This window comes from Haemorhous mexicanus, chromosome 15, assembly GCF_027477595.1.
Source record: "Haemorhous mexicanus isolate bHaeMex1 chromosome 15, bHaeMex1.pri, whole genome shotgun sequence".
In the NCBI taxonomy this organism is placed as follows: Eukaryota; Metazoa; Chordata; class Aves; order Passeriformes; family Fringillidae; genus Haemorhous; species Haemorhous mexicanus.
In genome coordinates, this window is record NC_082355.1 from 9,124,930 (window position 1) to 9,151,685 (window position 26,756).

The 26,756-nt window shown below is 45.9% G+C and overlaps 1 protein-coding gene across 1 annotated transcript; it reads left to right on the forward strand.

Annotated features, from left to right (window-relative positions):
- The first annotated feature begins 16,327 nt into the window (after window positions 1-16,327).
- CXCL14 (C-X-C motif chemokine ligand 14) lies at window positions 16,328-24,640 on the forward strand. Its single transcript, XM_059860204.1, has 4 exons — window positions 16,328-16,588; window positions 17,408-17,513; window positions 22,001-22,111; window positions 23,644-24,640. The coding sequence occupies exons 1-4, from the start codon at window positions 16,525-16,527 to the stop codon at window positions 23,657-23,659; spliced, it is 297 nt and encodes a 98-aa protein (XP_059716187.1). The 5' UTR covers window positions 16,328-16,524; the 3' UTR covers window positions 23,660-24,640.
- The last annotated feature ends 2,116 nt before the right edge of the window (window positions 24,641-26,756 follow it).

Below are 26,756 nucleotides of genomic sequence, written 5' to 3' on the forward strand. Positions count from 1 at the left end.
GCCTGACCCCATGGAGCAATCCATCCTTCTACCCCTCCCTGGGCTTCAGGCACAGCAGGGCCCAATGCTGACCTGGAGAGGGAGAGCAGTGGCAGGTGGAACACGGTTCAACAGTGTCCCAGCATCCAGACAGCCCTCAATGGGCACTTTCTGGAGCTCTAATCAGGACTAACATCACTGGTAACCAATAACCCCATTTTCACAGGCCAGTATACCTCCACTTCCAGCCCATTTATACCTCTAGGCCCATGACTTCTCTCAGTTATGGATGCACCAGGTACAAAGTTGAAATATATCTTTTCATTTAAAGAAAACTTGATTTTGTCTGTCCTGTGGCCCTTTATCACAAAAGGCAGTTCTGCACTCTGTTCCTCCTGTACTGCTCCTGGCTCAGCCCTCCTCCTCCCAGGGGATTTGGGAAGCGTACAGTATCTCCAGCCCAGGTGCCCAACCATGAAACTTTTGGACTTGCTCACAGATGTCTCCCCTGTCCAGAGGAGCAACTCTGTGTGTAATGTTCAAACACCCCAGAAAAACATCCTGTTTTTCTGTATCAATATCTCCTCACTGGATAAAGTATAAGACAGCAGATTTCACAGGAATGAAAGAATTACTCTGGTTGAAAAGGTTAATAATATTCATCAGCATGGGCTAAGTTTCAAGTTGACATTTTTGCAGAGGCAATAAGACATGAGCTGTTTGCAGCCCACATTTCTTAACCCAAACACACAGCAAGGAGCGTGGTGAGGAGGAGGGGGAGAGGCTGAATATGCCCTTCTCCCACTTCTGCCATGTGGTGCCCACAAGATGGGTATTCAGAGCCCCTTTGCTCACATCATTCCCTGTTTCAAAGAAGGACAAATCCACCACAGAAGCCATGAGTACATGGAGAGAAACAGAGCAACACGATACTCATTTGGCTTAGTCCCTGGAGAGGCTCTGTTTCACTAAATTAATAATCTAGTTAGATCTGTTCAGCTTCAGCTTCTTAAGAAACTAATTCAGACAAGCCCAGAAGTACTAATAACATTTCAGTCTGGGCTTGAAGAGAGATTAGAGAACATTTATTTTGCTTCCAATATTTTCTGATTGCTCCTAACCTTTCCCTGCACAAGCATCTAAATGAAGAAATATGAACAAAATTACTAAGTAATAGGGTTTATGTTGAATTAAACTTCACTGAGAAAAAAAAATCAAGGCAACCACAGGAAAACTGAACCACTTAACATTCAACAAAATAAATATACAGGAACATGCTGGGCTCTGAATGTAGAAAATTGGAGATTTATAGGTCTATATTTCAAAACTACTGCAATGAACTCCTTCATCTGCCACTTAAATCTTAGCTCCCGGCTCACCTACAACTTACAGAAAACTGTCAGACTTGATTTTTCCTGCTTTGATTGTTTTGCAGGGATTTTTTTGAAGCCTCAGCATGAGCATGTTGACCGAGGTCACAGAAACGCCCCCCTAAGCTGGATTTTTTTAACCATAGAAAAATCTCAACTTTCTCTTAAAATCCTACTTTTTTCCTGAAAGCCAGCATAAATATATCAAGGCAAAGAGAAGTGGGAAGGCTCAGAAACGCAGATCAGGAATTCAGGTTGTTCTGAGTGCTCTGGCCATGGCCAGGCCCAGGGAGAGGGCAGAGTGCTCTGAAACCCAAGGTGGGACAAGGTGGGAATGAGGGCGCTTGCACAGGAAACGCCTCCAGGTGAGAACAGCAAGAGGTACTGGCTGGAGAATGAACCTTACCCAGGTTCACGGCAGGCAGAACTGGGGTGAGGTGTTTGCTTTAAGCACCAGTGCAAAAACAGATTGTTTAGAAAGTGCCTGAGTGCCACAGCCCAAAGCCAGGGAATCAATACCAGGAACCAGCGACTCCGCCGTTATCCGCTGTTTGGTCCTGCTCAGATTTATTGGCTGATAAGTGGACCGTGCAAGCAGGTATAAAGCTGTAACACGATTATATGTGAATGATAAGGAGGATTTAGTCTCCAAGGAAGCACAGGGCAGCCCAGGGAAAGGCTCTGATGATTAATGGCAGGGAGGCACGGCAGGGGCTCGCTCAGCACTTGGCAGCGGGACAAAATGCAAAAGCTGGATGAGGTTGTGTTAGAGACATGAAAACAGAGGTGTGGGGCCAGTTTCACTTGCCCTACAATAGAGTGAGATAAATCATGGCTGTCAGCACCCACTGAGCCCTGGGGCTCTCATCTCTCTGCTGACCCTCAGTAGGTTTTTCCATGGCTGGTGCCTCCTCACAGACCTGCACAGAGGAGCTGCAGCTACTGCATTTCATGGGGACAAACTCACAGTGAGTGTGAATCCTGCATGCCAAAGGATCAAAAGGCTTATTGAGGCTATTACATTGATTATGCAAATTTCAAAACCTTAGAAATCCACATTGGGATTTTTTTTTTTTTAAGGAATCAATTGGTGTGATTTTTGTCCCCACAAACTCATAGTACAGGATTGAGGAGCACTTTCCAGCCCTGATATAAACATTTCACCTTTGCTTCCTTGTCCCCACATACATTGTTTTTCACTGGGAAAGAACTGGGAAAGAAACAGAGCTGCAATACCTGAATATATATATATATAAATAAAAGTCCTCTAAGACCACTGAGTCCAACCCTTAACCCAGCACTGCTCACTCCCTGTCAGACCATGTCCCCAGGGGCTATATCTGTGTGTGTTTTAAATTCCTTAAGGGATAGTGACTCCACCACTGCCCTGGGCATCCTATTCCAATCCTTGTGGTGAAGAAATTTTTCCTAATTGTCAGTCTAAATATTATTAACATAATCCAAATAATCTAATTATATTAATATTAGAATACTGTGAGCCTATGTCTTGGAAAACAAATGCTTACTTGTACAAGGACAGTTCATGTTAATTCTGATTGAATTATATTGAATATTTATAGATATAATCGTTTCCAACCTTTGCAAGTCCTTAACACTCCACCTATTTTTGGATGCTAATTTGCACTACTAATTTACAGGCAAAAAGAGCAAGGCAAATGAGCAGCACACATTTTCCACACTGAGCCACAACCTGGGAATGGAAAGCTGCAGCCCCAAGCTGTGCTACATGCTGGGTTTTTCCCCAGGCTCTGTGCTGCCAGCCCAGCATTGTGTGGGCTGGAAATAGCCCCAGGAGCTTCAAGAACCTGGCAGTGACATGGTGGAGACAAGCAAAAAGAGATACAGTGGACAACACCCTGGGAATAGAAGAAGAAAATTCTTCAGCAGGGGCAGGAAAGCACAAATACATGTAGAAAAATCCCTTAGGGCTCTTTCTAGTGCCTGCATCCCCCATCTCTCTAAAGGAAAGCTCCAGGCAGGGCCACAGGCTCTGCTTCAAACTCTTGTGGAGGTGAATATTCATATCCACAGCACAGCCAATATCAGACCTTCACATCTCCACATGTCACAGAAAAAATCAGTCAGACACAGGTGCCCAGCACTGTCACCTGCAACCCATCAGGTGTAAGTCCTCTGGTAAGTTAAGCTGAAAATATCTATAAAGGTGAAATATTTACTGGGGGAGAAGACAGAGACAGTGCAATCCCACAGCCTCATTTCTGTGAGCACATGGCAAGAACTGCTCATGCTGTCAAGTTACTAAATTGTTGCCTAAGTGAAGGATGCCTTCATCATGCCTCAAATAATTGCACATTTGATCTGCTCCAGAGAAGCAAAATTTATGGAGGTATTTAACATCGCTGACACCTGTCTTATTATACTATATGGTGTTTTTTAATAAATCAGGTTCCTCACTCTAAGACACAAGTCTTAACACGAGAAACAAAGAGCTGAGGAAAGACATCCACATGGACTCCAGCTGAGGGCTTACCAAACCCACAGGGTCCTGGGCAACAAGAGCCAGAGCTATCAGCAGCCTACCCATTGTCATAAACAAGGTTTTGACAAAAATTAATACAGAAAGGGATTTGTCAAGTTAGTTTTCCTTCATGGGTCAGAATCAAGGGTGATTTATAGTATGAGTCTTGAATGAATTAGGGAAAGACACAAGATTTGGCTGGTGAGTTTGTTAAAAGTATGCACCGAAAAGAATCAGAATATTCTGTAGCAGAGTTTCTGCTGATGGAGTTATGCTGGTTTATATGGCCTGAAGATCTCATACTTGGTTTATACTGTTCAAGATATTCCCCAAACAATGAACAATACCCTGTCAATCCCATCAACCCCACATCCAGCAAATTCCACCATGAGAATTAGGGAGGGGAAATTGCTACTTCTCCTTTTTTTTGCTTGGTTGGCTTCTGTCAGCTTTGAAGCAAGCTGGATGAATCATGGTGACATCTGAGAGCTGATTATTGGTATCTAAACAAGAAATTGGTTCTATTGCATTTCTTTTTTTTAGTCCTGGTAAGGAGTGGTACCTTTGCGTGTCCAGAGAAGGGCAACAGAGCTGGAGCAGAGTCTGGAGCACAAGTCTGGTGAGGAGCAGATGAGGGAGCTGGGGGGGCTCAGCCTGGAGGAGAAGGTGACTCAGGAACGACCTTCTCATTCTCTATAACTCCCTGAGAGGAGGTTGTAGCCAGGTGGGGATCAGCCTCTTCTCACAGGTAACAAGTGACAGGACAAGAACAAACACCCATGAGTTGTGCCAGAGGAGATTTGGGCTGGATACAAGGAAATATGTCTTCACCAAAATGGTTATCAAATCCTGGCTCAGGGTGCCCAGGGAAATGGTTCAGTCACCACCTCTGAAGGGATTTAAAACTGTGTAGATGGATCACTTGGGAACATCCTTTGGGTTCAGTGGTGGCTTTGGCAGTTCTGGGGAAATGATTGGACTCAATGATCTTACAGGGCTCTTCCAACCTAAGTGATTTTATGGTTCCATGATTCTAACAATTCAAAGCAAGAGCTGGGCCTATCAGGAGGCCAGGAGAGCACCTGAGGATCCTTTTGAAGCACAAACACACTAAAACATTTGCCTGCCCTGTCCTGCCCTGCCCTGTGTGGATTTGAGGGGCTGGGCTCCCTGGGTGGGTGCAGGGGTAGGATCTCCCCACCATAGTCTGGGCATGCAGAAGCAGACCCAACTGCTGCCTCAGTCATCAGGATTATTGTAATTTGCACCACAGTTGTCATTTTCTTTCCACTCCAACTTTTCTCCATAAGTGCAAATCCAGCTGCCTTGCCTGAAAGTTGTCTCCTAGCAGCAAAGAACAGAAGCTGAAAAATGCTAAAGGGCAACTTGTTTTATCATGCTCTAGCTCTAGGTGGATTTGTGCAGACAGAAGCACAAATTGCAGTTTAAAACAGTGGTGGTTGGCATCAAGAAAGAAATTACTGCACCTTTTTCACCACCTATTCTCATCAGCCAGATTCTCTGCAACTCCAAGTTACATCCAACCAAATCACACATGAGGCCAGGGATGAAGTACAGGGCTGTAATGGAAATCCCTGGTGTGTGTTATACTCAGTGGACAGAGGTCAGCCCAGAGAGGATGAAAGTTAATAGAACAGGCTTTGAAAGCCACATAGGTGTGCTACACCTGCTGCTGACACAGGCTGCTGCTTCTGCATCCAGAGTTTACACAACAAGCAAAAGAGAAAATTCCGAGAAACACCCTGAAACTTCAAATACCCTTGGACCTAATCATGGGGTTGAACAGAAGGGTAAGGAGAAGGCCCCTTATCTTGAACTGGACCATTTAAAGAGCTTTTTTAAGAACAAAAAGGCCACCCTGTCCTACACATGCAAGTCAAATTAATAAAAACTTTCTTATCTGATATAACCCTCCTAACCAGCTAGGGCAATCATGGATACAAGATCAGGCCAGGGTTGTGGGAAAGGCAGACCTGTCCTGGATTTTTTATTCCTGCATCCAGCCTTACCCATTAGCTTATTTGGATCAATTTACATGCCAAAGAAATTAATGCGTTGGGTACAACGTGAGTTTGTTTGGGTACAAACACATCTAAAGGCTGCGTGGGCTACTTCTCATACTTAGAAACTTTATTTGCTCTTCAAGAGCATTAAAGAATTCAATTTTCACTTCCAGACAGCATTTCCCAGGCGACTTTCTTCCGCTGCCCTGCTCCGGTGAGGAACATCAAGAGCCACTGCAGACCTTTGAAGAACTGGCCAATAATTTCAACATCTCCTTGGCAAAAACAGACAAGCCAGCTCTCCCACCTGACAGCTCTGAGCAGAGGGGTGGGCTGTGCAGGGGCACAGCTGCATTCACAGCAGAACAGCTTTTCCCAAGCCAGGCACTAAATGCACTTAGAGAGAACAGAAAATCTCAAGTACAAGATAAAACAAAACACGTTCAAAGTCTGGAAGCAGAGTGTGGGGCAAGGCTGGGATTGTTTGGAGCTGGCCTCCTTTCTGCTGGCACCCACTGCTTGCAGACACCGAGAGCAGTGCAGTTTAAAAGCTTTTTTTGTTGTTGTTCTCCGTATCCGTGGGGAGTTTCAGTTTTGGAGTTTAACCTTCAAAAGGTTAAAGCCAAGGTATTCTTACTGCTAAAATGTGGCTCCTTTGTCATCAAAGTGCCATATCTATGGGAAGTTTACTGTGCCAAGGGAAGAAACACTGCCTGGCATAGCCAAAGTCACTACTGGGGGAAAGAAAAACCCATTCAGACACCTGGAAGGGAAACATGACTAATCTAGCAAATATCACCAGCAAACATATGCAAAGTACCAGAAATACAAATGCTAATGAAGAATTTATGAAGGTAAACATGTTCATTAGAGAGACATCAGTCTCAAGAAACTCTGACAGTAGCACAAGGACAAATCATTCATCTTAGCCTCTGGAAGCAGTTGTCTGCTACCAGCTGGTGGTCGGGACATCAGACCAAGGGCTTGTACATCAGACAAGGAGGAAAACTGGGGTGTTTGTGCACTCTCAGAGAGGAGCTGGCTTTGGCAGCACTGTGTGGCTGCCAAAACCTTGAATCTTTGCTCATCATAGGCCAGTGCTGGCTGGAGTCAATCACCAGCCACAGGTGGTGCCCCAAGGACCTCCTTACCCAAGAAAACAGAAAGTTCCTTTTCAGCCTCCAGTGCAAGAGTTTTCCCATTGACTTCCACCTGGGCAAAGGCTTGGAGGTTGCAGAAGAAGACAGAGAGTGCATGATTCCTACAAAGTTCAGCAGTGACCTGGAGCTATGGAGTGGGCACAGCGAAATGCTTCAAAAGAAGAAACAAAATCACAGCCCTAGAGAAGTACAGGAATCAGAGCTACTGCTGGAATGACAGCTCATAGAAAGTACTTCTTTCTCTGAGGGCAAGTCACTTGGGACACAAAGTGTCAAAGCCCATAGTTAAGATCCTTTCTGAAGTCCCAGAAGGCATCTGCTAGGGCATGAGAACTGTGACTCCAGAAGCACCACTGAAACATTGGAAGGATAAGATGGAGATCCTTTTTTCTGTCTTGTTTCTGAGCATCTGCCACACTGCTCCATGCACAGCCTGGAGAGGGAGGTGTGTGCAGCTCAGCCTCCCTGAGGTGCTGAGAGAAATCCTGTGGTGTAGCTGTTCCAGTGTCCTGGACTTACAGCTCCAATAACCCAGCCCTCCAGCCCTGCAGGAAGCCACACTCTGGCAGATGCCACAGCTCTGTGTTGTTTCTGAGAGCACCAGGGGAGGGGACATCCAGCAGTGTCCCACCACTTGTACCTGAAGTGGATTGTTTCCTTTTGAATCCCAGCGGGAGACCAGTCTCTATCACGGGTTTTAACTTTGCAGTCATGAGTTATCCAAATCTGTTAAAAAAATAAGGGAATATTTGATCCCCTGAAGGGCAAATTTCCCAATTCACCATATGAAATAAGCTGTAAAGCAGCAATTCCTTTGATTTCTCATTTCCCTTTATTTTTTTCCATTGATCTCATCACATTCTCTCATTGTCTCATCTTATAGAGCAAGGCAAGAGGACAGCTAATCTGTTTTCCCTCTGTTCTTAATGTCTTCTTGATTGAAATTCATGTTAACTCTTAGGCACCCTGATCTCTGAGAGTATCCATAAAGCCACATCCACATCTAGAAAATTCTGTTGCTCTGAGACTTCTCTTCCAAGCTACTGAGCTCTGGGGAGCTCTCAGGAGTGGGACAGATACTTGTGTAATCCTTTGGGGCATCAAAAGAAATGCTGGCTGCTGAGTTTCTTCCAAATTTTCCTTGAGACAGTGCATTGATCTGAGACAGGGGGTGAAGAAGGACAGAGGGGGACTTCTCACCCATCTTCTCCTTTTAAAGATGAGCTGCTAGCACAAAGCCAGCCCCATCCACAATGGGAGCAACCTTGGGTGCTGATCCTCTCCTGCAGAACTGAGGTTCCAGAGCACCACCTCTGCTGCCAAATCACTTTAGCAACAGCTGCCTGCCTTTTCAGAAAGAGCCAACTGCCAGGAGAGGCTGCCAAAGGCCTTGGGAAGGGATCACAAGCTGGACATATTTTTGTCCTCGAGAGTGAAAGCGGCAAAGCCCTGGATTTGGGGAGGACACCTAAGGCAGCCTACAAAGAGCAGGGGCTGCACCACCAGTTTTCCAGTCCCCGTGCCATTACTGTCTGTCGCACTTTATCAGCCCTGTCTTGCTGTCTAGCTGATTTCTCATTTAATTTCCACCACAAAAAAACACTGTTTCTTCACCACATCAGTTCTGCAATGTGCCATCTTCATGGGATTCTTTTTGGATTGTGAATAAAAACCCCAAGAAGTTCACTTCCACCTACTCAGGGCTATGACAGTTCAGCAAAGAACAGCAGGAATTTTCTGTGCTTTAGCTGTTCTTCATGCAGGCACCATCAGCATGGCCAGGCAGGGAGGGGTTAGCAGGGTGTAACAAGGAGGGGGATGCTGCACAGTGGTCCCTGCTCTTCCCTTGCTGGTCTCTCCCTGTGAAGATCTGCAAGCCTGGCCAAACCACCCTGCTCCTAGGGAGTGATGAACTCCAGAATATTTGCTGGCAAAGCAGGCCTGTGGAGTGCTTGGCCCAGCTCTTTTGCAGCCCACCCAGACCACACATGAAGAAGAGATGGGTGGCAAGGCATGCTCACAGCTGAGCATATAACCAGGTGGAAAACTTGAGAAAAATGGGCAAATGCAGCCTGAGGGGAAGTTCAGAGCAATGAAGTCCTTGCTGGTTATGCCACCGCTGGGAAAAGTGCACAGCTTGTCTGTAGCAGTAGGATGTCTCTTGGTTTGCTTGCAGAAATTCTGGTTTATTTGCAGAATGAACTGATTTTGTTAGGAACACTATGCATAACAACTCCCACTTCCCAAGCGCTATGGTAATTAAGCTTTTATCCGAGTAGATAAAATAATTAACATATTTATTACTCAGAAGAAAAAGATCTTTTTTTGATTGATTGCAGCCTACTAATGTTTCATCAAATATTCAAAGTCTCTATTGTTAAGCCATTAATTTTATTTATTTTTAAAGACACTACATATGTTTCCTATCCCAAGGGGAGGAAAAAAATCAGCATATGAAATATTCCCATCATTACTAACACCCAGCTCAGCAGAAAATGAACAGAGATAGGGAGCACCCTTCCTGTCTGCAGTAGAGTGGGCTTCATTAAGCTTGCAAGGGATTTTTGCACATTACAGAAAGCACTGAGGGGGTAAGAGAAGCCCTGCAGAGTCTTATGGGCACCTACAGATGTCGTGGCTTTGTGCCCAAGCCAGTCTCAGTGTGTTGCAGTGCTTGGGCCTGGCACTGCCATTCTTGCCTGCCCCCCTCTCCTGTGGCACCCCAGGCACTCCTGCACATCGCCACAGGAGATGCTGGGAGATGATTGCCCTCCATACCTAATCACTGTATTAGGAACATTTTTAGCTAATGGCTTTAATTCTTGGTGCTGGGCAGTTGTGTTGCTGTGGTTACTCTGTGGGCAAATGTAAACAGCTCAAGTCACCAGGAACAAGCACAAAAACAAACCTCTCAAAGGCTGCCAAGATCTTCCATCGAGTGCTGTATCCACACACCCACAGACTTTGACTGTTGGGTTTTTTGGAAAGATGAAGACACAAGTCCAAATGAAAAAGATACCAGAAGCCACCAGAGAGAATAACCATAGAATACATCAAGGTAATCATCATGTCTTCCCAGAGGGGCAGTCACCCCTGCCCAGTCATTTCCTGGTATGCGGGATCCCCAGGGCAGCTCCATGCCTGGATGTCACCCCCTGGGTTTTGAAGCAAGACCTGAGGTGCAGCAGAAAGCTGGATCTGACACCCTGCATGGCTATGCCTCTGCAATTTTGAGTGTATCAATCCTTTCATGTCTTCATCTTTTTGCTGCAAAAGCCCTCCTAACAGACAAGGGAAAAGACCCTCACTGCAGGGCTTTGCAGAAGGCCTTGAAGAGCTGCAAACATGTCCCTACCACCAGATCTGCTGTCACTTCTGCAGTGGCCATCACTCTCCAGGCACTACAGCTCCCCCCCAGAGTGCCAGCAGGGCACACGGGCCCTGCTCCTGCCATTGTAGCTCATGGTAAATGGCCCCATACACGCCAAGCATTGCTGCTCTCTCCCCCACAATCTCAGTTTCCTTATATTAAAGACCATAAAACCATTGTAACGTGGACACCTCAGCAGGGGCCTGCTCACCAGCTCTCCTAAGGGACTCTCATCCCATTGAGACAGTGCTAAAAGCAGATGTGCTGAAGAATTTTCTTGCCATTTCTGGGAATGTTGAAAATTATGCCCATTTCTAACTGGCTGCAGAAAGGAGAAGTGTCAAGAATGGGTTTTCTCATGCCTGAGCATTTGTGGGTCTTGCTGTCACCACTTCCCACCTGAGCAAGCGCTCACCTGGGACTGGATTAGAAACGTTTCAGGTGTTGATCTCATTTGATCCTATTGTCTTGCAAAAATAAAACACCTTGTGGTGTTTTACACTGAACCTTGTGGTTCAGTTTTCCACGTTCCCTGTGCTTTTGGATACGGATGGCTCGGCAGCAAAGCCACTCCTTTTAAAGAAGTAGCATTAATAGCACAGAGAGAAGCTGCCTGTAATTTCTTACATACAGTGCCACCCTATTCCACTCCTAAAGCCTCTCGTTGGAAAAGCTGGAACTCACAGATGACCCAAAACTACGCCCAGACAAACACAGGTGTGATCAGCAAATCGGGATGGCACAATGTGTTTCCAATCCTGGGGCAAAAAGAAGGGGTTTCCTTCCCACTGCTGATGTGTTATCCAGTGCTGTGGTGTTCTAACTGCACACCTGGGCACTAACACCATGTCCTCACCCCAGTTCTCAGCCTGACTCAGGAGTTAAAAAACAATTAGGACAGGGAGAACACACAAACAAGGACAGGGCCCATGCCATCCCCATTCTTGTCCCAACCATCTCTCATCCTCTACAACATCATGGAGACTTCTCAAGTCTTTGGCCAGCACTATCAGGAATGTGACTCAGTCAGATCAAATTCCCTTTCTTACCTTCACATTATTCCCTCAACATTACAGCAAGCACCAGGGTGGATGCTACAGAAAACCCCCCATCTCAGTGTGTGATTAAGCACAAAATAAATACCACAGCCAGTCAAGATGAAATGCCTGTTAACAAAATTGTGTAAAGTGTAAGCTATGCTTGCACATAAAAACCACTGGTAAGTTGTAACACGCAAGGAAATGAGTCAGTAGGAAATTAAACACAACTTACTATTTTCTCAATGTTACAAGTCACAGTTGGGATTAATCCTTTTGTGCATATCTAGAGGTGACTCTCAAATCACATACACAAAGAGCCAGCTCTCCCTTTTGCCATTTTATTGCATCTCTTTTAATGATTCATTACAAAGACCTTCAAAGAGCTGCAAGCCATGACAACAGTCCCAGATCCCACCTCCTTGTTCTCATCTCAGCAAAAAATCCTCCTTGGTGAATAATTTAGGTTTAGGAAGAGAGCTGTCTTAAAACTATTCCCAAGGGAAGAACTAGTGTCTGGAATTTAATCTCATTATGGAAATAAAAATAAAAATAAAATATCAAAAGAACACAGTGACTGCAACAACAATACAAGCCTTATTTTGCAGAATTCAGCTGTTGTGAAACTCCACAGAAGGGAACACAGCTGTTTTCCCTGAAATATGTTTCATGATTCAAGAAACCAAAGATGAAATCCGAAGCTTTGCCTTTCAACTTATGATAGATAAAGACATTCAAGGATGACACAACTACTGTTCGGCTATTGAAGAAAGAAAAATGTCATTTAGAGCTAGAGGTGAAAACATGGGCTTGACCACAGGCTGCAACACATCCTCCTCTAAGTTCAGCACAGTGGGAGCAGGCTTGCAAAAGCCTTCCAAAATCTGAGGCAATTCACCCCGACTTCAAGCTTGGAATCAAGTTTTATATTTCCTCTGTTGCAAGGGCTGAGGGCTCATACAGCATGGTTACAACGTCAAAAAGGCACAAAAAAGGAAGTGCAGCACCCAGAAAAATAAATGCGTACAACATGCATCACATCTGTATACCTCCACCTTGATTTCTGAAATTTCTAGTGAGTATTTAATTCCTCCTCCAAATTCCTGACATGATATGCAGGGATTTTGCCACTTCACTTCTAAGGTTTAATCTTCTCTTTGACGAGCTGATAGGGATATTCTTAGACATTAAACTCAGATGAGCCATTCACAGTTTGCCTCCAGTTTCATGGCCATTTTGCAAAGATTTCTCCATATGACAAGCACCTTCATCTTCCCTCTGTGAAACACTATGATATTTGGAAGGACAGTTAATCCAAATCATAGATTGCCCTGTGCTTGAAATAACCAGCATATCCAAAGCCAGCTGAATACTGAAACATTTCTAACAATGGGGATGACTGTAATGGTGTATATCCTGGTCCTTGGGAGGCAGATGAGCACCTAAAGGACACTGTGGGTGCTGGCTTAGGAAGTTGTGTACCTTCACAGCAGGAGGAAAAGCCTCACCTAAGGTCAGGTCAGAGCATGGAGCACCCCCTATCTTGTTTGAGCACAAGACACAAATGCCCTTGCCCTGGCAGATTTAACAGCTCTTCTAGAGCCCTCCCATTTTGCCACCACAGCTGTTTATTTTGGGAGTGAACTGCCCCCTTCCAGTAGCTGCCCCTTCCAAGGGCTGCGTGCATTTGGGGGTTGTCCCTGTGCCTACAAGCACAAATATTCTGCTCCTGCTCAGCTACACATTGCACTAAACAATGTATGATTTCAGCTTCCAGGTGGATAAAAATGGTGAGGATTTTGCTTCAAATGGTAGTCCCTTTGCTAAAACTCTTATTTCTTATTTAGGAGGAGACAACCACTCATCCCTGCCCTCCATTTAGCAAATCACCCTTCCAGGGTGACAAATCATCTCTGGTCCCTCTGGGTCTCACCCTCAGAGGCAAAGCCAGACTTCAGCCTTGGTTTGCTAGAGAGTCTTATGCTGGGGCAGAGACCTGAAAAGATGAGAGGATGAGAGGAAATGAGAGTCCTTTCAGCAGCAACAATGCCCCTCTAATTAGCCAGATGAGCAGGTGACATGCTCTGTGCACAGGTACAGTGATGCTCCCCTGGGGACACACGGCTCCCTGAGCAAGTCCCATCTGCAGAGCTGAGGACAACAGCAGGACCCTGCTGACTGTGTCTGCTCTGAAACACTTCCTTTGTGTGGGGCAGAACCCAAGCCCTGATCAATTACTCTGTGACTGGGTGGCTTTGTGAGGTCTGAAAGGGATGTTTCAGCCGCTTGCCCTGTGCTCACCTGGCCAGCCCTCCGCAGCCTGTGGAGTGCTGGCTGCCCATCAAAACACATTTATGTGGCTTAGCAGATCTGCTGGAGATACCCGAGGCACCCCAGTGTATGCTGAGCAACTCAGCACATGATTGCATAAAGAAAATGTATCTATCTGAATTATCAGAGTTTCTTTTGGGACAGGACTGTATTCCATATCTGTTTCTTTTTACTCAAATAATTTGCTACAACTTCTTCTATGACTGTAATTTCAAGACAGAGCAGGTGTCAGAGACGGCTGTACACGGCCACCAAAATCTGTCACACCAGGCAAGAGGCACCTTTGTGCTCTCAAAAATAATTACTGTCAAAACCAGCACCTGGCATGAAGACACTGAACTGCTTGGGCATACGGCGAGAGTCCCCATATGTGTACACAAATGCCTTAATTTCTACATGAAATTTGGAACTAAAACAGCAGTTTCCTTACTCCATACTTAATAAACTTGGCTCTTTCAGCAAGAGAGGAGTCATAAAAGAAGACGGGATTCACTTGTGGAAAGCACGAGAATTTCCTTTAATTTTTCTCCAGCCTGTACATGAGTTCCCGGGTTTGGGGAAAGTTCAAATTGCCGTCAGCTAAAGCTGCACCCAAATTCTTATTAGCAGAGGGGGAGGGAAAAAGATTTTTCCTTACCACAACTCTCCCTGAGGCTGTTCCTGCACACAGTGCAGAGAAAGCTGCAAGGAGGGAATTACCCTAAGACACAGCAGAGAAGGATATCAGCTCTGGAGGGGAGTGCTTTTCAGCCAGCTTTCCCCCGTGCCCAATGAGCATCTTCACCACAGCTTATAGTATTCTGAAAAAAGCCTTTTGTACTCTCCTTGGGGTTTTAGGGTGGGGTTTTGTGGGGTTTTTTTGTTTATTTGTTATTTGGTTTTTGTGTAAGAAATTGAGAATTTATTTGAAAGGTTTGAACTGAGACCTTCCATACCTCAGCTGGCTGTTTTCATCCCAGGCTCTGGAACAAATCTCTATCTTGAATCCTATTGGCATTTAATAACCAAACCAGTCCTAGCAGGGTGCAGTGAGAGCCGCCGGAGCTGGCTGGAGTTGAGCAGCAAAAATACCGAAAGCACAACAGAAACTGTATCATACCTTCCCCCTCCGCTCCACTGCACCAGCAGCAGCCTCACAACCCCAAAACAGGTCTCTCGTCCCAAAAGCTCTGTGCCACGTCAGCCGGTGCCACCAACCTTGTCCCCGATGCATAGCACTCGGCGCTCCCCCCCGGCAGCCCGGGCAAAGGCAGGGCAAAGGCAGGGCAGAGCGGGCAGTGCGGGCAGGGCAGGGCAGAGCGGGCAGGGAGGGCAGAGCGGACAGGGCGGAGCAGGCAGTGAGAGCAAGGCAGGCAGGGCAGTGCGGGCAGGGCAAAGGCAGGGCAGAGCGGGCAGAGCGGGCAGGGAGGGCAGGGCAGGCAGGACAGGGCAGAGTGAGCGGGCTGTTCCCGGCACGTCGGCGCGTCCCGCATGGGAGCCAGGGCCGGAGAGCTGCAGCTGCCTGCGCGCAACGTGCAGCCTGTGTGTGGTAGGGCTGTACTCGCAGCCTGCCAACACCCGGGCCGGGAACGCAGCGGAACGGCCGCTGCCAATGGGAGCCGTCAGGAACCAAGCCATGTGGGAAACTTAAAATGCAAGTGGAGCTGGGAGTGCATGGAGAGTCCTCCCCAAGCGCTGCCCGAGCTGGCAGGGCGGCTGGTTTCGGTCGGCTCCAATAACGGGGATGGGTGTGCGGGCGGGGAGCCGGGCAGCGGGGCTGGGAGGAACAGCGGACCCGCAGAGGCGTTTGGCTGCCGCGCGTTTGGAATACACTGCTGTGAAGGCGATTAGACCCCGCTCTGATCTCCACCCGTTTCATTTAGACAAAGATCTGGAATCTGGATTTGAAGATGCTCCTTTAGCTGTTTCTGAAATCAGTAACAGACTCTGCAAGGGCGGAGGAACATCTATTTACATCCATGAAGTTCCCGCGTGTTGCTACCCTGTTCTTCATGGAGCAGAATATCGTTCGAGTGTTCATTAAAGCAACGATAACCTGGGCTTATTTTCCTGAAACCTTCCACATGCTAAACACACTTAACAACGCTTGTAGGAATATTTTTCCCCATTTGATTCACTGAACTTTCCTTTAGATTTAGAAGCCTGCTAAAGCTAGAAAAAATAATATTTAAGTCTGTCTGTGGTACAAGGTGACACCCTTTCCCAGGTGAGACTTCTCCAAATCTTATTTCCAAGGTGCATGGGAATTTCCGCGGAGCGCGGGCACCCCTGGAGTGCTCACAAGCGGATGGTTTTCAGCTAAGAGCCCCATTCATACAAATACACACATCACCCTCCCCTGCAACCCTCCGCTGATGGAGAAAGTCCCAGCTGGGCAGGGGCAGCAGCAGCCGCCCCATCGCCTGCGCTCCCTGGGGGATGTTCGGGGCGGGGATGGGGGACGTTCCCCCCGGGGTGCCGGTCCCCCCCCTCCCCGCCGGGCTGAGGAAGCGGAGGGAGCCGTGGAGTTGCTCTGCATATTAATGAGCCGGGAGCGAGGGCAGCGGGAAGTGCTTTAAAGGAGGAGAAGGCAAGGCAGCGGCAGAGCGCAGGCAGCGCCGGGAGCCGCTCCGCCGGGAGCCGCTCCGCCGGGAGCCGCTCCGCCGTCCCCTTCCTGGCGACCCAGCCCCGGTACAGCGGCACAGGGGACACGAACCCCAGGCGAACACACACATCAACCCCCCGGCGTCTCCTTGGGTACCTGCTGTCTCACAATGAAGCTCCTGACAGCAGCTCTGCTCCTGCTCTTCATCGCGATGTGCTTAGCCAGCGCGGAAGGTAAAGTGGCTTATTCTGCTTATTCCCATGTAAATCTCTTTTCCGGTAATTTGTGTTCGTGTCTTGATAGCCCTGGCTTGGGTTGAGCTATCCCCTGCACGGTGGAAAGGCGCGATATGTGGAATCTGTGAGTAAGGGAGCTGCAAGTTATGTAAAGGTGGAGGAGAGGTAAAACACAAGGGATGAAGTTATGTCTTCATTTCTGTCCTCAGAACTCACAGTGGAGCAGGTCATGCCATGTTCTTCGTTATTCAGGAATCTCCTTTGAAACTGGGGTGGTTTTCTGGGCAAATAGAGCAGAGCTGGATGTGAGGTGGTGGCACAGTCTGTGTTTTCTGCTGTGCACAAAAATGATGGTTAAAAAATGCTCAGCTTTTGTCTGGCTATGACTGCACCACAGCATCCATGCAAGGAGAAGTGACTCAAAGTCCTACAAAGTCCAAGTGAGACACGAGTGAATGAGAAAGTAGCCCAGACATGCACTTGCTTGCTCAGTTTAAAGCAAGTTCTAACTCTTTCATTTCCTTTTGTAAATACAATTATATTTAATCATAGCAGGTGCACTTTAAAAAAATCTGCTATTTACAAAGTCCCAGAGCATACACAGTTTTCTAAAATACATTTCCCAGAGAGTCATTACCTTTTCCTGGGATATACCAAAGGAAAAAAATAAATCTCTTTTTAAGCTCAACAGCATTAAAAAAACTCATCTTTTCCCAGCAAGGCTTGAAAGAGCAAACTGAAGTTTTCCTGGAGGGGAAGGGATGCTTGGTATGCAGGAAGCTTTGCAGGCGCATGAGAAAATGCTTTCTCTTGTAGGCGTGAAGTGCAAATGCTCAAGAAAAGGTCCTAAAATAAGATTCTCTAATGTACGGAAGCTGGAAATAAAACCGAGGTACCCGTTTTGCGTGGAAGAGATGATTATGTAAGTTTTCCTTCATTTATTGCTTTCTGTTTCCCTGTCAACTGAACTGCTTCACCTTATCTGCAAGTTCCTTCTTTGTTCTTTGTTTTCCTTGTGCCCTGGCATGCTAATTCCTGGGCATAGTAATTTGCTGCATCAGATTTAAAAAAAAAAAAAAAAAAGTGCAATTCTGACCAAAATCCCAGGTATCATTTTTTGACACTTTTTTTTTTTTAATCAAATAAGTATTTCTAGAATGGGAAGCAGTAAAAAGATTATCATTAGTTCAAGTGAAAATAGGGAAAAATACTATTCCAAGCTGCCTGATACAACACTCAGAACTTTTTACTCAAGTTATTCTGAGCATGCAGAATAAGCATGAGCAGAGTTTGGTCTGTGGTGGTTTCTGAAAAGAAAAGTTACCCAGCCTGCATTGTACCAGAGGGATCTCCTTCACCTGATGGGGTTACTCAGCATGTAATAAAATTCTTTCCTCACGGCGTCCCTCACAGCAAGTCAGGACCAATGCTGATGTGAAATCTCAAACTGATGTAGTGGGTAACCAAGCTAAGGCAGGTACAGGGATTTTTTACATGACTGGCTAAAAGAGGAGGGTGGTTTTACATTTTAAATATGGGTGGGTTTGGCTTTTTTTCCTCTCCTGTTTGGATATCATAAGAGTCCCCCAACAAAGCACCATTCAACCAGCACATGATGCAGCTGGATAAAAGCCAGAAGGGCAGATAATCCAAAAGGACTGCACCGAGCCCCCCTGCCACCTAAGAGGGGGGAAAAGTGTCCCAAGATCAGCCACAGCCCAAGACCTTAAGGACTGATTGGATCCAGCATTGTGCTCCTCCCTGGAACCCTTGCCTTGGCTGACCAAGGGGACCTGTGCAGGCTGCACACCCCCTCCAGCAGCCTGCAGTGCCCACGGGGCTGGGTCTGCCCGTGCACCTGGCACAGGTACCTCAGGAGAGACCATGGACTGCCCACATGGAGCTGCCAGGCTCAGCACCTCAGGGAGCTTCTGGAGAAGGAATGGAGATTTGAGCTTCCTCAGGCTTCCTGCAGAGCCAGAGCAGCATCCCTGTGAGCAATGCTGAGCTCAGGGAACGTCAGACCCACGGCTTTGAAGCCCAAACCTGCTGATGGAGACCTGAATGGAAAAGTTCTTGCAGAGAAACCCTGCCTGAATCAGCTCCTCACAGCTTTACTCTGTTTGCTCTGACCCTTCAATAGTAAAGTGATATCATAGAGGGACTAACTCTTGGCATCCCACTCCAGTTATTTGCCCAAAAGCAGATGGTGACCAGAGGGTATGAAATAAATCTCATTAATGCAACATTTTACTTCCAATCAGAAATCTGGGAGAGCAAGAAAGCTGTGTAGGAGCAGTTGCTTTTCCAGCCTGACAGAACAGATGTCGAGCAATACTGTTCAAGGCTGAGGCTTGTCCAGGGTTTGCACAGCTGCTGGGACAGAACTGTCTCATCACTGGGGGTGTCTGTGGGGCAGGCAGGGCAGACCCACTGCCATCACCACCTTTCCAGCCCCCCTGATGCAGCCTGAACTCAGCATTGAAAGCACTGAAATTAATATTCTGGGAACCAATTTATCCGGGAGCCTCTGGACACGGCACAGAGGAGCTAAATTCCTGCAACTGAGTTTTTGTTGCTGCAGTGATCATCCAAACAAGTTGTCAAAGCTGCATCCCCTTCTGCCCTCCTTAAAAGCCCTCATATAGCAGAAGCATGATGTAAATTATGTTTAAATGAGAAATAGGGGGTGCAGTTAGGGAGGTTTTGGCCAAAACCCCCAGCAGAGCTGTGCCACAGGGTAAGAGGCAGTTAAACTGAGGCCTCAGTCTAGTCAAAACCTATCAAGATTCATGGTACATCCAGCAGTAATTGTGAGTGTATCTGTTTCCTGGAAGGAGAGGAAGCAGCAGAAAATAGGAGGGAAGATTAACTCCTTCTACCTGCAATGTTCTGAAACACCCCCACCCGTGTTTTGCCCCATGCCAGAGTGTGGGGCTATGTCGGGCTGAGAAGAGCTGATGGGAAATGGGCTCACAGTAGTGCCTTTCTCCAGGGGCAGGAAAGGCAGTTCCACACCATCCTGGGATGAAAGGACCAGAGCCAGGGTCCCTGAGGTCCTGGACACAGGGTATTTGTAGGCATAGGTGCAGCCTTTCCACCTCTGCAGATGAGATGTGTGGGGACACAGGGTGCTGGGGTCACAGATTGAGTCAGGGTGTTTATCACAGCCCTGGGGGCATGGACATACTGGGGAGAGTTTTGGCACAGGGACACTCAGACACCAGGGTGAAGGCTCCAGCCACCAAGCCCTGGGCAGCAAAGGGACAAATCCCACTGTAGGAATCTTACAGGAGGTGTAGGTTCCAGAGCTTCATCCCTTTTCCACCTCTCTCAACCTCTTCTTCCAGCCCATCCAGGCAAGTGCTCACTCAGGCAGAAGCTCCCACAGCACCTTTAGGCACATTCCCCTACGTTTGTCAGACCAGCATCCCCAAAAGCAGGCCCAGGTCATCTCAGGGTGCCCAAACGTGCTGCCACCAAACCCTGCATCCATCAAGGACTGTCTGAGAATGGCAGAGGATCATGGGGCTGCCTTGGGAGCATTTCTGCTGTCCATTCTCCAGAACCAAAGCAGAAAACCCAAGTGTGATGTAAAGCAATGCATCTCAGCCTGAGGAAAGACCAGTTCACCTGAAAGGCAGACCATGGATCTCCTCCTGCTCTGACTGCAGACTGGAAAATCCAGAGTAATTGCTTTTGCTTCTGGTGCAAATGCAGGGCTTGCAGCTTTTCAGAGGGTTCCTGCTCCTCTCCTGCAATTCAGCTTGTCCATCACTTTCTGGAAATATCCTCTATGGTCTGTCAGAAGAGACAAATGAAAGCCAAGGTCTGGGTCAGGCAGTGCAGACAACACAGCTGAGGTGGCTGCTGCATTGGAGAAAACCTGCTCTGCCCTCAAATCCCTTAAACCTCACATCACTCAAAGCTACAGGAAAACTCCCCTTCTGAAGCACACACTGCTCTCAGAGGAGTTGGCTGAGAGCACCCTTAGAACAGAGTTAGTCCACAGTTTTCAGCACTGATCCTTCCCTTTCTGATACCTGCAACCATGAAAGGCTCTTCCACTGCTTTCCCATGCACTGGGGAAAAGTTCACATCCTCCCAGAAAACAACCTGGAAATTACACTTTAACATTTTGTGACCTTAGCTGGAGATGGAGCAGAAAAGAGGAGCAGGGAGGAAGGTTAATGGAATAGAAAAACCTGTTTGGACACCTTGTAAAACCTTGAAATTGGAATCGTGGTGAGACCCCCAGTTCAGTTCATGCAGGCAGCACGTTTTAATTTGTGAGGCACCAGGAGGGTGAGATGGGAAAGTCTGCAAGGTGTTTTGTCTTCCTTTCTGAACCAAACCATAAAAGAAGCCCTCCAGTATACACAGGTATTTCTGGATTTCTGCTCTCATTATACTCATGTCTCTGGCAGCATTTAATTCATTCCACTATAGGGTTTTAGTTAAACCAATGACTGGTTTTCCCTGTTATGGATAGTATTTCCAGAAAATTTTTAATTCTAATACAAATTGTCAGTGTGGGTTGGTTTTTGGACGTTGTCCAGGGTTTTTTTAATCACAAAAGTAATAAGAAAACCAGAAAACTGTTCAATTTTGATCCTCAAAAGTGGGGTGGGCTTGCTGTTTCTGGAAAGCTGTCCTGTTGGGACCCAGATCCCTTATGGCACCTCAGCTGTAGCAGCCTCACTGAGCCTCCAGGGGGGAACCTCAAATGATGAAAAGATTTTTGCCATGTTTTGTCTCCCAGCACGCTTGGTCCTGACAATAAGGGGACACCAAACTGGCAAGGAGAGCAGGATCAGGTGGTGATGAGAGGAGAGTGAAGCCCCCAGGGCTGATGCTGAGGCTCAGAACTTGGCTGTTGGGCACACAAGCACTCTGCCACATGCAAGCATTTAAAATACTACAGAGTTAAGGGGGGGAAAAATTAAAATCAGTTTATTTATAAATAATGAGATCAAGATAATAATAAGAAAATAAGATAATAACAAGAAAAATAATCAGATCAATGGAGCAGTTCTGATAATTTCTCTTGGATGAAGTATTGTTGAGTGTAATGCAGCTGTCTCCTCATGCAAAGTCCTTGTGGTTGCCTGAATGAGCCCCAATTAAATTAATTAGGCTCAAAAGATGATATCTAACACTTAGGCAGAGCAAACCCACTGATTAAAACCAGCAGGAATGTTTTCATCTGGTACAACCTCAATGCCTTGCACTGAGGGAGAGCAGCTGCTCTGACCTTACCCAGTAAACCCAAAATATCTGAGTTGATCTCTGTGCCATAAAGCACAGAGTGGAAAACCCTTACCTTTCCCAGAGCCCCCTGGCCCGTTCTGGCACGGGGTGGGAGCAGGGGTATTGCCACATCCCTGTGACTTGTCCCTTGCCTTGCAGTGTGACCCTGTGGACACGGGTGAGGGGGGAGCAGCAGCACTGCCTCAACCCCAAGCGCCAGAACACCGTGAGGCTGCTCAAGTGGTACCGAGTATGGAAGGAGAAAGGCAGGTGAGTCCCAGCTGGCTGAATGGGGGAGGGTCTTGGAGGCACATCAGGCAACCAGCAGAGTTCAGGAATAGAAAAAACAGGAAAATGCACACGCTGACAAATGCTCCATCCAGCACGGAGGATGCATTTCGTTACCAAAATTACCATTTTAATTGGGTGTTCTTGATATTAATTATTTCCTGCCACAGCAATTCTTGCTTCTATTTTGGCATTAGGTTGTTCTGACTATAAATAGTAATTATTTTTGGTTAAAATATTCATCAGCTGACATTCTCAGTTATTTACATACACTCACCTCCCTTCTACGGGGAAAAACCCAAGATGAAAAGCTAAACTACTTTCACACAGTCACAAGAAAAGCAGTCAGGAGAGATGGAAAGAGGGAGCCCTGTCCCACACTTCAATCACACCACCTCAACATTATCAATACTTGGTGATGCAGGTATTTGCCAGTTTTAACAAGCATATCATTCCCAGAACAATGATAATTTTCTGATAAAAATCTGACAGCTTCTCCTTTGTAAAGAGGGTTGGGATTTTTTCTAAGTCATAGGTGAAGATAGAGAGTGAGAGATGAATTCCCGATGGCCAGTGGCGATGTCTGTCCCCATCTGTAATTAAGGGGACCAGCACAACTCCTGCCGTGTCTCCAGCCATGGCCAAGAAAGAGCCTCCAAGCACAGTACAGGTCCATCAAACCCTCATCCTCCTCATTTGCTGGGGAATTTGCTCCCCAAAACTGAACTCAAGTTAGGCCAGGGAGCAGCAGGCTCCTCTCCCTGCAGGCCCAAGGTGCCTGGTGATGCCTCAGGCCATGCCAGGGCACAGCAAGCCCCTGGCCATCTCCCTGAATTCCTGCCAGCTCCCTGCATCTGCTTCACAAACAGAGCACGTGGGGAAGCCCTGACTATTGCATAACCACATATTTACACTCTTTCTCTGTTTCTTCTTTTTTTTTTTTTTTTTTTTTTTTTTACATAAGGCCATCTTAATGACAAAGTATGCTCAGCCCCAGGCTCGTGCCCTCAGGAAGCACACAGACAGACATGCCCATCAAGTTGTGCTGTCAGAAAATAAACTAGAAACATGAAACAGAGTAATATTATTGCAAACAGATATTGTGAACATATTGTCTACATATGGCTCATGATAAGCTTCAACATTTTTTATGAGATAGGGATTTTCCAGCATTTAATGTGAGTCAGTAGATGTGGATTTCTTCATGTTATTTAGCCAGATAATTGTGGTAGAGTTTGTCACTTCCTACATGACTCTAAGATGTGACAGTGTCGAAGTCCAACACTCCTCCCAGATGCTTTATGGATATAGGTAGCAACCTGGAGACTGCTGAAGTCAATAACTTACCTTCCAAATTACTCAGGCACGAGCTAAAAATCTGTGGTTTGGGGGTTTTACTATTTTTGTGTTGTTATTTTTTATTATTGTTATTTTTTATTATTGCTATTATTTGAAATGGAGTTTTTAAATTCCTAGTTTAAACACCCTGCTCTTGGCTCTTACCTTTTGTTTAGGGTTTATGAAGAATAAGAGGAAGTGGTACAAGGAATGGAGTGGACTCCCTCGGCTGGCTTAGGACTGAGCTCTACAGAAGATAATTTCTCTCTCACAGACATAAGATACAAATTCTATATTATTATAAAGCACTTTTTACCAAGGGTCAGTTTTTACATTTTATAGCCGTGTGCAAAAGGCTTCCAGATTTCACAGGCATCTGTTGCACTTCTGATTTCATACTCATCTGCAGTGTACTGAAATTAGGAAAACACATGCTTTTCCTTTTAAAGAAGTTCTTTTGGGAGTTTTTTGGTTTTAATTATGATTCATTCATACTTCACTATGCTTGCAATCGAGCTTTATAAGCTCATCAGGCAAACAGAACTGCTTGTGATGTGCTGTACAGCCATGGCCCTCACCCCTGGCAGTGGCAAAGCTTCAGGCTGCTGCTCGTGTTTGCAGCCTCCACCTCAGCCAGGCAGAGCAGGGACCAAAGACGAGTTTGCTGGGGAGGATGCCACGAAAATGCTGTGGCTGCACCTGCAGAAGTGAGGTCCCTCAGCACCTCGTCAAGTGAGTGTGAGCATCACCTCTGTACCTCTTCTTTAATGGACTTGGGGTCCTGCTGCAAGGCGACGCGTCCTGTACCTCCCATTTAACCTCTCATGCATTAGAAAGCATTTCTAACTCATTTTTGTTACTAAGAAAATGTGTATTTTTTTCCACCTGAAGCACTTAAAGAAAGTTTGTGGCTTCAGTACTGAATCATCTTAAGCTTCAAGACTATTGTGTATGTTTTCCTAGATTTGTAGCAACAACAAAAAAAAGCCTTTAAAAGGTACCTTTTTATGAAAAATATGATAGGTCAAACATATAAATACATATGTATGTTTTAGTCACAATACAACATATTCATTATTTTGAATGTAATACTTCAGTGTTAAGTAGTGCATTCCTCTTTTGAATATATCAAAACTACCTTTCCATTTGTAAATACACTATAGGAAGTCTCCCTATATTATCTTGCTGTATAATGTACTGTACTGCTAAATTATCATATGCTATTTAAATGTTTGAAATATTTAGAAAGTTGCATGCAGATTTCATATTTCTTTCTAAGACAAATGAAAAAAAGTAATAAAAAAACATTTAAAAAAAATTTTAATTGTGTGTACATTTCCTTAAGCCATCAGGGAACTCCTGCCACTTTCAATCACTTGTTAGCTGAATTGGTTTGGGGGGGAAATAGATCCGAGAAGCTGATTACAGATAGGACATCTTGATGACACTGGAATTAGAAAACATTATTCCAGCACAATTTACTTTCCTTTCTCATTTTAGGATTTGGACTTTAGCCAAACACCGAGGAATGCTGTGACATAAAGAAGGGTGATGCCATTTGCCTGTAACCAGCAGTCTAGTTTTGTGTTAAGTAAACATAAATCAACAAATTCAGATCATAGAAAACCACATAAAAAGTGATTTGGACGAGATCTGGGTCAGATTAGGGATGGTCATACGACAAAAATCAGGCAACAAAAGCCTGTGAGCCACCACCTCCTCTTCCTGCCCAGTTTCTGCCCTCGCCCACGGGGAGCATCTTTGCACCCAAGTGCAAACACTACACCTCCCCAGATAAAAAGGAAGGTAACAGCTCGGGATGGCAAAGCCAGCAAAAGTTTAAACACATGAAAAGCTCCTGGTGCTCCCTGAAGTGTCCTGCTGGCCTTTCTGCCTGCTCCCAGCTGGGCCAGGGCAGCTGCACATGGGGCTGCTCCTGGGATCAGCACGAACACAGCGACAGCAGCCTTGTCCTGCAGATCCAGGGCAATGCCTGGCCTCAGCTCAAGGACTTCCTTTAGCTCAGACAGACAAAATAGGGGAAAAAACAAACATACTATATATATATATATATATATATATATATATATATATATATATATATATATATATGTATGTAGCCTAAATTACTGAGATAAGGACCTGGCAGAGATGGAGGAGAAAGAGGATTTCAAAGTAGTTTCAGATATCTGTGAGCAAAAAAATCTTGAGAAATACCCCAGGGTATTTAGAAATTAAATCTCTGGGGATGTCAACCACAGGGAGCAGTTTCTGGCTGAGCATCTGAGCTCAATCTCTGGGCAAACCCAGACCTGTGACTGAGCCAAGGCACCCCTCTCCTTTCTTGAGTCACATTTTACCAAAACCAGTAGTTTTCCCTTGAGAAGATTTGATTTCAACATGCTGGCAGACTTCAAAAAACCTTTCATTTTATTTTGTGACTACTGGGCAATATATTTCCTGGGAAAATATTGATATGGTTGCACAAGAGGTGGTTCAATCACCTGGGAATGGTGTGCACAGCTCTGCCTCCCCAAGCTCAGGACTCACTGGCTCATACCTCACAGGACAGAGCATATACCAATTACTTAGCTCTGAGTTCATCTGACAGACAAAAAAACCAGCATCAATAGAAATTAAGCACAGAGGAAATCAATTGCAATTTTTTTCAACTTGCCAGCGTGGGAGACAAAAAAAAAAAACCAAACCAACCCCCAAAACAAAAACCAAAATCACAAACCAAGTCAAAACAAACAAGAACAAAAAATTGAAGATTTCAATACTTTTATTTCCTTTAACCTAAAATCCTTTGAATGAGACAACACTCAGAAAGAAGAATTAAAAACCTAAAGAGAAAAAATTGACTCTGAGCTGGTTTTCCCAAGCCTGTGAGCCTGCATCTCCAGACAGGGTTGTTAATTTTCCAGGAACAAGAGGAGAATCCCTTGCTGTCCCTGATATGCAATTGTAAAGGGAAATACTGCATCAGAAGGTAATAGCCACCCACAAAGCATCAGCCACTTTCCCTCAGACTGAATAATCTCTGCTAAAACATTTAAATAAATATAATATACACATGTATATGTAGGTACTTTCTCCACTGAGATTTGGCAGCAATCTTTAGGTTTGGTTTTGCTTTCCCCAGCAGATTTCAGGCTGTGAAGCAGCAGGAGACCCTTCAGCCCAGCCTCCCTCACACACAGACCTTACATTTGTGCTCTGAGATTGAAAATGAAGCTGCTGATGTATGGTCTGAGCCCACACCCGCCAGACATGACTGCTCCCCAGC